The 12,388-nt window shown below is 37.1% G+C and overlaps 1 protein-coding gene across 9 annotated transcripts in view; it reads right to left on the reverse strand.

The window, feature by feature from the left end:
• Positions 1 to 12,388, reverse strand: part of BCAR3 (BCAR3 adaptor protein, NSP family member) — a 74,208-nt gene that overhangs the window by 12,827 nt on the left and 48,993 nt on the right. Inside the window, exon 1 of one of the 9 annotated variants that reach the window (XM_054073327.1) lies at positions 8,527 to 8,699. The exons of the other annotated variants lie outside the window; for them this stretch is intronic. Coding sequence (XP_053929302.1) covers positions 8,527 to 8,610 — 84 coding nt within the window. The 5' untranslated portion in view covers positions 8,611 to 8,699. Of the gene's footprint in view, positions 1 to 8,526; positions 8,700 to 12,388 lie in introns of those variants that run through there. 9 annotated transcript variants of the gene reach the window in all.

Genomic DNA, 12,388 nt, shown 5'->3' on the forward strand with positions numbered 1-12,388 from the left:
GAATATGCAACACGTGCATTATTTAAAAAATAACTGAGAATGCTCGCCCATCAATTCTCTTCTTTCTGTAAACACTGCTCTCAATAGCATTTTCTTCTTCACACAGAATACTCGCAGCACCTAACCACGTGAGCAGATGGCACACATTCAGCACTTCTTTCAACTCTCCCTGCAATTTCAAGCAGACTGAAATACAACAGATTACTAGACAGCAGATTTTTTGTGGAATAATGCCAGAAGAGGCATGCTGCTGCCAAGATCATTTAAACATGCTGGGAGCTCAGAGAAATTCCGAGATACTCTGTTGTCTCAGAGAAAACTAAAGCTTCTCTTAGACAAATACAAATGAGCATAGCAGCTTATACAGGAATGCAACAGATAAAAACAACATGTTAGAGTCACTTTTCACCTCAGTTTTGCTTCTGTAAACTGTAACAGGGTGGTATTTATCCAGACAAATGTAGTTCAAAAGTGGAGAATCATTTTCAACAGGAAGTAAATCCTTTCTGCTTTTTTATGGTCAGGGTCTTTCACCAACTCCTCCCAAGCTTTATGAGAAGAAACAAACTATGCAAGAACAAACCATGACACAAAAAAAATCCCTTCACTGCAAGGGTTCTTTCATAAATCACGTACAACGTGAAGTGATTCAGTTACTGAGTGCAGAAAGAGTCAAAGAAGAGGCTTGGTGAGGACTCAAGTCCAAAAGCATATAAAACCATCAAAACACAGCCAAATAAGGCCAGCCCAAACTCCCTCCTGCCTCGAAACCTCTGTAACCAATCAGACTAACACAGGTAAAGGACTAGTGACACACACCAGCCACATTCCTTTCCCAACTCAAATGGCTAGGTACCTGCTTAAAGCTGACCAGCATTGATCCAGGCGAGAACAGCCAGCCATTTCACTGCCACATCTCATAGGATGATAGTAAGCATTCTGGCATTTACAAGAGCTGAAGGCAGAGAGAAGAGCACACTAAATAAGCAGATTTTTCATGAGCACCTTTCCTCTGGCTGCACAAGAAAGTGGCTGGAGAATTTCTGAAGCACCCCCTCCAATCTAAATGACTGTGTTCAGTTGTCATGGCATACAAATCTCTCATCACAGCTGTGTATTTTGCTGATCTTCTGAAAGGAAGTACTAATTTAATGTGAAGTGTCTTTAAGTTTTTGAAGGATGCTTTTGACTGAATAGAGGTCTTAAAAAACTCAAAGCTTCTGTGTAAATTTTTATCTTCTGTGTAAATTTTTTATTTAAATTTGCTTAGGAAAGCTAGATTCTTAGCCAACAGGAGAAGCTACAAGTCTTTGCACATGCACTAGTTTCAACCACCGTACCGATACAAACTATCTTAAAAATACAGGATGATCAAGTCACAGGTACATATGAATTACAAATACAGCAGAGAAATCTGGAATTTCTTCTGATGGTTAAATGGATTTTTCACTACTCAAATGAATGTAATGAGACACACGTTGCACTTGAATTACATCTATCAACACAACAAGAAAAACACATAAGGAATCCAAACCAACTAAATCCTTAACATTCATAATTATTGGTTTGTTAAAAACATTCTCCACCATGGTCTACCACACCAAGCATACTCTGATTGCCAAAGGTCAGATAGCACCAGAGATGAAGTAAACATACTTAAATAACCCTTATGCAATTCTGAACTCGGTGGAAGAACTCCTGTGGCTAGCACAAATCCCAAAATACACAGAGGGGAAACTGCCTAGGTATGCAAGTTTAGTAACAGCATGTTTTCCTGGATAGTTTTTTATTGACTGAGAACGATTTCTTATACCACCTACATCCATTAAAGGAGAAATCTGACTGAAGAACTCACTGTAATCATACTAGCCTACGCCTTTCAATGCTAAAGGATATACCAAAGGCCTCTGGTTCTGCAAGAATCTCCGCATACGCTGAACTTCACATCATGAAAGTAAGGGCTCAAAAATCAAATAAGACGCAGTCTGCACAAGCACACTTATCTGTAAATAAGGAAGAGCATAAGCTTGGAACAGCATAATCAGCTATATCATTGGACCTGTTCCACAGAAGGGGCTGCAGATACTTCAGTCTCATTTCCCAACAGCACTCAAAAGTTAATGGACAGTAGTGGTACACTGTAAATTTGCAATAACATCACAGTGACATTTAATAATGTGTCCTCAGTTTATGCCTTTGTCAAAAACACTTTGTTGGCTCCTACCCAATGGCAGAAAGAAACCTGAATTTACATTTACAGCTAGACAGTGAAGTGGATGGTAAAAAGGAAACTTAAAAAAAAACAGTGAAAAAAATTGAAGACTCTGCGTATTCTGTAACAAAACACAGTTGAAGCAACACAGGGAAGCCTCCAGTTTAAATTCTTGAAAATTTCCAAATAGGAACAACCCTGTCAGAGATCCCTGGAATACAAAAGCAAATCAAGTCAACAGAACTCTTTTCATATACAGATGCTTTGCCTGACCGACAAAGAGTTCCCCCTAAATACATGCTTTCCAGAACTTGTTTGTTCACATTTTAGTCACATTGTTTCCAGTTCTGGCCCTATTTTAAGACATTTCTGCCATGCTGAGCTTTCCTGAACAGATCTTCAAAAGAACAATACGAAACTATCTAGCAATACAGATTTATCACCTTCAGCAAAAGCTCTCAATCCTACTTGCATATCTAATGGAAAATCTAGAGAGCCAAGAGTTTAAAAAGGCGAAAAAATACTTCCAGTTAGTACAGTTATTTTAGTGTTTTTAGTAAATGCTACACAAGTTTATTACATTTCACAAATGATTTCTACTTAAGGGCCATTAAACTAAACGGAAGTTGTCTTACAGCTGTAACAAGCTATCCTTGCTTTTACATACTATTTCACGTCTTTTTCAGGCAAATCTTAATCTAGCATACCTAAAACTGGAAAATATCGAAGCTAAAGGAAATAATACATTGAAATATGATCTTATTTAGGGTAAACTTAAAAAGGACTCGACCTACCACAATATGCTGTGCCTATGAAACTTGTGAACATATTTTAATGGGAATTTCTCACCATAATCTGTTGTTTGTGCATCCAAGGCGTTACCTTCATTTGTTCGGCACTCTCCAAAGGGAACTCGCTTTATCAAGCTCTTGTGTCAACCCTCCTAGCTGAATTTACATATACACTAGAATAATTTTTAATTGTGCTGAATAATCTACTTCTCAGCAGTAGATTTTTTTCTCCAGTACATATCAACAACAACTCCAGTGAACTACATGTACCGATGGAACATCAAAATAGCTGAGAGGAGAATCACACAGATTTCTACATATATACCGAAAGCTGCATCTTATGTATTCTAGCTTTCATGGCTCACCTCAATCATTATTAATTAATTCCTCTCTAAGGTAATCAAGTGAGATTTTTCTGCTTTTTTTGGTTTTCTTAAACAGTTTGACTTATGAGGGAACGACTTCTACTCTTCAGACACTGTTTGGAAGTGGTCCAAAAATCTGCTAAGCTAGACCATGTCCTTCAGTTCTGATAATGCAGAAGTTTCTATCACCTCTCTTTGTATCCTTCTGGCAAAGTATTATAACACTTGAAGCACAGCCAAGGACTGTTACAGGTACATGACTAAAAGTGGCCACATTTCCATCCAATCTCATCCTGGTGTTTCACACAGCTTTGCCAGGTGATACTCAAATTTGCCAACAGGCAGCCTTGGAATCACTCATTTTGCCTTGAAGGTTACAAGAAAAAAAGAAGAGGTAATTATCAGGGATAAATGAGAACAGCTCTTTGAAAACTGAAGTGTGATCTGACTGAGGAAAAGTCAAGCCAGTACCTTCCTAAACTTTTAATAAATGTACTGTATCTATCTAAACCAAATATATTGCAACTTTCTCCAAAATCCATCTTTTCTCTGACACTAGAGGTCTGCTATGTTTGTTTAAGTTCATCGTGAACTCTGAATTACAATTTTATTACCTTTTAAAATCACTGGGATCTACACAATCTCCAAAATACTTTTCTTTACATAGGACAATACAAACAACTAGAACAGTAAAAAAAAAAAAATCATAAAATTCTTCTATTTCCAAACCACTAGAGAGCAATCAACATGTTCATACAGAGAACTAACATTATATTATCAAAGTTCCAATCTGATCAAGATACACGTCACTGGCTGCAGAGATGCCTTGAGTCTCTAACCCTGTGCTCCTGATCAGACCTGCCTGTCTGGTATTGTGAGCATTTTAAAACATGCAGTTACATCAATTTATAGTATGTTTTAATGAGTTCAATGTATTTAATTTCACTTGTACTACTTGGCCACCAAGACCAACAGACTTGCACTAGGCATTTAGAAGAATATCCATATGGAACCAAACTCTCCACGTTCCTTTGAAAACGTTCTTGTCAGCCCTTATTTTCTCCTGGACAAAAAAAAAGTAGTATCATTACAAACTGACAAGAAAACACAGACAGATTTATTTCTGAAATAGGGTTTGATTTTTTTTGAGAAATAACTAATGGGAAAAAGGGAGTTTCTAAATTTGGGAATCTATTTTCTGATTAACTTGGACATTTTGAACTACAGCTATGGCAATGTTGTTCACAGCGTCAGTTTTCTTTCTAGAGTGCATAAAGTTCACACAGGCCTATAAGAAGTGCTAACAGGAGGTACAAAATATGTCACAAAAATCTTTGCGTAAATGACTGCCAACTTCAAGATTTTATTTTTATTTTCTAGTGGCTTAATTGGTTGGTTAAGACACAGAACAAATAATATAAATTTCCACCATGCCCAACATACAGGAGAGAAATCTTGAACTACTCAGAGATTAATTAATACAGGAGAATAGCAATTTTGAAGCTAAAAGATTTCTGTGTGCTTGTTTAGGTAACAGGCAGTAACTTTTGAGGTTACTGAAGAAGAGATAACAAATTAACACAAAAAATTCCATCATGGCTGTGACAATTCTTTAAAATCAAATAAACTCCATCATGTGCATGTTCTCAGTCTGCTACTACATAACCTGCATAACATTCATAAAAAAAAACCCCAAGCAGCCATTTTTTAGTAACTAGTAAGTGAAATATTTGTTTGGGAGAAGGAAAACAAAAAAGACTTCTAGTACCAAGTTCAGTCTAATACTAATTGAATGTGAAGGGAAGACTTAATTCAAGTGGACTCTGCATCCACCTTCCACTACAACGCTACAGTGATAACAATTCCTTTGTTGTATAGGTGACCACATTCAGAGCTAGGACAGCCTCATTTCTAGAATAGGGACCCTGAGAAATCCTGAGCTTAGACTTAGTCAAATCCTAATCTCCTCACTCAATAACGCTGGGGATTTTGACTAACAAATCTGAAGGATTTTAGAAGCTGTGTAGGGGTTTTTAGGTTTAATCTGAGAAATACCTGAATGAAAGGTATTACCAAGAAGTTAAATGAATAAATATCTACTGAAGAATGCTCCCATTCCCACCAAACAGGAATCACTCACACAGCATCAGCGGTCCCCGTGCCATCTATATACTCATGGTAGACGGTATACTTCAGTGAAAGTGTGATAAACTGCATGAAATTGATGGGAAATTGAAAAAAGTTCTACAGTACAAGACTAATCAAAACTCAAACTCAGTGGCAAGACAATGGGGAAGCTAAATTTGGGAAGCTATAAAAAAATCCACATCATTTTGATAAGTTAGTCTTTTTCATCTGGCCCTCTCCAACAACAAATCTAACATCAGAAAGGCAAACCCGTAATGCTGGGTTAGTGATGACTTCTAAACTCACGTTATCAAATCCAACTGCCTCCATACAGACGCTGAAACTATATACACAAAGCCCAAGAATGCCAGTGAAATAGATTTAGATTGCCCCATACTGAAGAAATATTAATTAAGATCTACTATCTATAAAAGTGTTTGCAATTCATCCCAGATAAAAGATGGCACTTGCAATAAGTAGCTGCTATAAAAGGATTCTTACACATGCCACATTCATAGCATTAGAACATCACTCAGTAATGAGCTAGATCAACATAGTGGAAGTTTTCGAATTTGGCAGCAGTGATAATTTGCGTGGCTCATCCCTTGTGCACAGCTTCAGCTGAGAGCGAATCATAGCAGAAAATTAAGAATGAAAATACCTGAACTTCAAGGTCTTTACCTTCCATCACTAGCGAGAACTAAAAGAACTGTCTTGTGGTAAAGTTAACTATTAATTTAGAACTATTCAATTTTAAGTCACTGTTTATCACTAATTTTGTCTTGTCTTAATCCTTAACTACCCCAAAATGCAAAAATTAAAGAACAATATTTTGGCTTGCAAGTGGTGTAAGTCACAATTTAGAATTCTCCCTTCACTTTCCTTTTTTTTCAAATACGAACAGGAATACCCTGCTTTGAAGTTTCCCTTTATTTTCCTCAAATGTAGAAGCTGACTTTAACTGTAAACAGCTATTAAAATCAAATGGGATTGTAAAAGGTACTGACACATCATGGCTGAAGAATGAGTTGATCCAAGTTCAGATATTCTGCACTGATTATTATATTTTCTATTAACGTACAGGAAAACAAACCAAGCATCTGCCATTGAGATCCTAATTTCACATACTAAAACGAAGTACAGCAAAACTGGAGTGCTCAAGTGCTGTACTGTTTCCTGTGCATTGATGGGACCCAATGTACCTCTGAGCTTGGCCACATACTGTTTTCAATTAAAGCAGACAACATAATTAGAATGAAATTATCACAGTGCAGCAAAAAATCTAAATCTCGCAGAGGTAGCTGTGAACTTCAGCACGATTATTTATGGATCAATTTGGTAACTTGTTACACTATAATTACTATCAAAACAAAGAATTAATCTCATCTAATTACACAAACTGATTTTGCTTTCAGTGGTGTTTACACAAATTAAGTAAGAAAACAATTTAGGCTTACTTGTTCATACTACCCTAACATAGGTCACTTGCCCCACAGACCGCACTTGATTTGACCACCACCTACAGCCGCTTTCTCTTCAGCAAGCACACCCCAGTTTCCTACCATCAAAACTTCTTCAAATAGCAGTTAACCAGACTCAACTACTGCTAAATCTGCATGCTGAAACACATGCGTTCAAATCTATTTTAAATACTGCAAATCTCTTTAAATAGAACCTTATTTTTGAAAGAGTCCAGCTGTTATTTGTTTCTACATAAAAGGATTTATTTTTTACCCTCCACACAGCAAACACTATTAATGTTTCAGTTTCTCCAGAGACTATATGGATTAGACCAAATGGAAAGTTGCCATGACAACACCACTGTTATTTTAGGTATTACAAATTCATGCCAAGTTAAACAAAGGGCATGCATGGTTAAGAACAACGCATTTATAACTGTTCTGATAGCCAACAATGTAATTTTTAAAGTTTTAGAACAGAAGAGGCTTATGTTTAAAATTGAACTAAAAATTAAAATTAATTACAATAACAGGAGAGCATCTTTAGCTCTCTGTTCTGATGATAACTTCTGACATTTGTCCCAGGGAAGGAAGACAGTATGATCAGAGTCACTTTTTCAGTGTGCCCTGAAGACTAAGCCCTACACCACACTTTCAGATATGGACAGTTAAAAGGCTAAATCACTGCAGGAGAGAGAAGGAACAAATGTTCCCAGCATTTAAGTGCCTCCATCAAAGTCTGAAAGCCGACAGGCCAGAAGACAGCAACCTTCACACCTTTCCTCATTGCAAGTGCTCCAGAAAATCTATACCTGTCATCACACAGAGACTTGCAGAACCAAAAGTTTGTTGTTCAAAGAACAACTCAAGCATAAATCTTAAATAAAAAGATTTCAAAGCTTAGGTTTAGCTCACAGATCCATAAAAGTAGTTAGATATATCACCTGATTACAATTAATTCCCAAGTCACTCAGACACTTCCGTAAGTGTGGTCTCAAATGTTATAAAGGGTTTTTCTTTGTGCTGTACATATAGTGCATTTTTGCATAAAGTGAAAGATGTCCCTGCCCAAGGCAGAAGGGTCGGACTAAATGATCTTTAAAGGTTCCTTCCAACCCAAACCATTCCATTAGTACATGATTTTGTGCATTTTCCAATTTTGAAAGTTCTGAAATGAAAGGAAAGGTCCAAAATTCTCTGAAGTATCTAAGAAGAACAGAGCTTCGGAGCACAATTGCCCATGTGCTCCATAAGTAGCTGAAAAAGTTAGGGAACAAAGTGGTCTGATCAATTAAATTCTGAAAGCTTGAAACTTTGCTATAATTCTCTTCAGCAAGTCCAAAACCAGGGCATTTTTAACTTAGTGACTAAATATAAAGACAGTCAGCTTCAGGATCATAAAACTAAGTTTTTAAACTTCTTGCTGAGACAATGCTGAATTCTGAAGATGTCCTTTGCAACAGAAACACAGTGTACACAACCACCCTACAAAAACAAACATGTCTGAACAAAAACTAAAAGCATTACTGACTAGCACACTGCATTTACTATTATTGAAAAAGGGCACCTACCTTGACTCTGACAATAGACTTACGATGATAAAAGCAGCAAAGTGCTGCAATCAGCATTTGAAAAACATTATAGTTCTCTGGCATTTTCAGTTCTGCCACATGTGGGTCCTCAAGACTGACGATAAACAGTCACTGTTAGCAGTTTTCAGAGGTTTTAGGAGCTCTTAATGCCTGTCAGAGCTGCTACACCCCCCGACTCACGTATCAGTCCAGGACACTTCCCATAGCTAAAGCTGATACTATCAATTCAGTGGGCAGTGGCATGCTTGTTTCCAGCATGCCATAAAGAGAGTGCCAGAATCTTCATGTGATCTGTTTCACTCACCAGTGAAATCCTAGCTCCTCTATCTTGCTATCCACTGGCTCAGAGATGTATTTCAGCCACCAGCTCAAGGCAAATCTCTCAATGAGATACAATATTCAACTGTGTCTCCCTGGGCTGATAAAGGCTTAATCAGTTGCTCCAGCTCAATCACGCAGCATCTTTATCTGCATCATCAAAATATACACATAAAGCACAAAAAAGGATAAGGAAAAGCAGTTGATTGCTGTTAATCTTCATGCTCAAATAAGAATTATATCCTTAGAGCTTAGGTAACCAAGGAAAATGATAAATCTGTTTATTTTTTAATTAGGAAGCTTCTGACAACAGGCCCTTTGTAAAAATAGCAAGAAACCAACATTGTCAGCATGGTCAGTATTGGTGGTGCAGCTCAGGTACCTTTAATACATAAAGCTATCAGTGGACAGCTTTAGCTTGGTGATAATCCCACAGGATTGTGCAAAATTCTAGAATAAGAAAGGACTGAATTCAACAACACCTCTGATTTGGAAGAGTAAAAAAAACCCACTAAACCAAAATAAAACCCATTAGTTTTATTCCTGCCTGTGATTCTATTATCTTGGACAGCACGGTCCATAGCTTACTGAGCAGAAAACCACTCATCAGCAAAGAAGTTGACCTATGTATTTCAATGCCCTCTCAAGAATGAAGGCAAAAAAAGCAAATAATCTGACTAGTTATAATAGCTGTTAGAGATAAGACTTTGCCTCTATAGCAGCTCCATTAACAGACTTGGTGAAACGAAACTGAAGTTTCTGCATGTAAATCATTTTCCCAAATCTTTTCAACAAGTTCTAGACCCTCCCTCTAGTCTTTTCCCTACTGAGGGTAAAGGAACTCAATGGCTGTATCTTCAACAGATTCCCTGGATTGCAGGCATAATCCCCCTCCTTCAATGAGAATAGCACAGCTCAACCTGGAAAGTAATCTTGGCCTAATATGCACTAAATATGGGCATGTCTACTTTTCATTTGAAAGGCCTGTTACTAAGCAGCAGTGAAAAAAGGAATAAGTTATATCCACAGCTCAACATGAACAGCAGGACATAAATCACAAACGGTAATTGCTGGCTCCTTATTTCCCGTCTGTAATGGAGCAAGTAAAGAATCAAAAATTATGTATGCTGTTAGACTTCCAGAAATAATGAACCTTAAAAAATAATACTGTACAATTTCATGTGGCAGCTGCTGACACTTTCTTAACAATAGTATAACTGGCATAGTATAACTGATTCATGCAACTTAGAAACATCAAATACAATCTTTTTGCTAAGCCTGTCTATTGATGTACGTTTAACATTTTCTAGCATCAACAAATCAACTATCAGCTTCATTTAGTTTTCAACCATTCTTGCCAAGAATTTTAAGATATCTGAGAATCCCTTCATCTGTTTCTAAGCATGGCTGGTTAGAGTGGTTTTGATCACCAAGCTTATTAAGAAAGGATTTCTAAGTTCATAGAATTCAAGGTGACATGAATTTAAGGACAACTTGATCACATATTCTGTGTCAAGTTCCTAATAGCCCATCAGGAAGTGAAATCAAGGTGTCTCTGTCAACCCCATCTCTGTTATCATTATACGAAGCCTTTAGAGCTATTCAGAGTGTTTTCATGGTTTGGTTTAAACTATACTTACCCAACAATGCATATTGGGACTGTTCCCCCTGACACACCTAAACCATGTCCAGATCCACTCACAGCACATGTGAAGGCATTTAAAGACTTCACATTGGATGTGAACCTGATAAACATTCAAAAACTCACAAGTAGTCTGAAGTTATAAAAATAATCTGCAGATCTACTATTAGAAGCTATTTTGAAGCAAATACCACTCATGTTCATGGAAGTGCTTATAATTCACATGGAATTATGACTTGTGGTTTCATATTACAGAGAAATCATTTCAGAGTAAACCAGGTGGGAACTGGTGACTTGCCACCGTTACTTAGTCCTACATCAACAAATAACTTAGGAGTTTATATCAGCCTAACAATATTCAGTGAAATACATGTAATGCTTTAGATTTGTCCTCACTAAACGAAAGTAGGCAATCCAGGCAGAAGTCAGCTGCGAATGAAAGCATGCATGGCGTACTGAACAAGGTTCAACATCATAAATCTGATTTGATGCAGCACACAGCCAATCTAGAGCACGCTGCTCACTGTTGCTGGACTAATGACACCATTTGGAATACAGATATGTTCCTCTTACACAGTGCATATACACAAGCTAACTATGGTTGTTGAGTTACACGGCTAATAAACAGCACGTGTAAATTTGTAATACAGTACAACGTGAATAAAATATGAACAGGAAAAACTCAAAACCAAAGCATTTACATCTTCAGATGGAAACATTCTTCATCAAGTACATAAGACCTTTCTCTATAAGGAATTATTGTTCTTTTTAATGTGAGAAGCGGTCAGGGAAAAGGGGACAACTACTGATAAAAAAATTGTCCAAGAAAACAGCATCTTCATAATACCTAGTACCACTTCGTCTTAGTACTTAATCCTTCAGATATGGCCCACTGCCTCTAAAAAAGTTCTGTGAAGGATGCTTCTAAATACTGGTAGTGCCCAACTGTTTATAACTGAACACTTTTTGAAGTGTAGAATAAATATAAGGAAGGGGATGACAACACAATCAATTATTGCTTATGTTTATCTGTTCATAACTCAACTGTCTACAGGCACAAATTCTTACTACCCATCTCGTGTCCTACCATTCCTGCATCAATTCTTATTAGAACTTTTCCATGTTTGTCATGTCCTATAACTTCACTTTCTGTAGGCTGCTGCTGGTAGAGCTTCTAATCATAAATCAATAGATATAGCTGCAACTATAATTACACTTGTTTGCGTTACAGGGGCACGGTGTGGGAGAGGTCAGCATAAATTCTTACTCCTCTCTATAGCAGTTCTGTGAGGCAAAGTCAGAAATACGATGCAGTTGTTGTACAGGAAGGGTGAGAAAACAGACTTCACATTTATTTAGTTTTCAATGCTGCTTGCACCAATCTCTTTGAAAAACTGACTCACATTAAAAAAAAAACAGGTTGGCAGCTACAAAAAATAGGCACCTGGCCTGCTTATGAGCTTCCTACTAAGTCCTAACTTGCACTTTAAGACATCCAAATACCTTTGAAAATTCTGATCTTTTATAACTAAAACATACAAACTTTAAAGTGACTTGGCAATAGATTTGATTTGCCTACTAACCATCTTCCTATTAAGCCGCCACCAGCAGGTTTTATTTACCCTACCTAAAACTAATATACATATTATAGAGCTCCACCTACTCTCTGCCAACCCACGTACAAACATGAAGCAATTCCGTAACGACTGACTTTCCTTCAATTTATTCCTTGGACCGGAATAAAAAAAAAAAAAAGAAAGGAAATGCAAAAAGGCATGATTTTCCTTTTTTTCAGAACTACTCCACAACTTACAGCTTATATTTTCTTCTCTTTCCTGCTGACTCAGCTGTCATTAGTCTGACTTCAGCTTTACTGGACAC

The sequence above is a fragment of the Cuculus canorus genome, chromosome 8 (assembly GCF_017976375.1).
Source record: "Cuculus canorus isolate bCucCan1 chromosome 8, bCucCan1.pri, whole genome shotgun sequence".
NCBI lineage: Eukaryota > Metazoa > Chordata > Aves > Cuculiformes > Cuculidae > Cuculus > Cuculus canorus.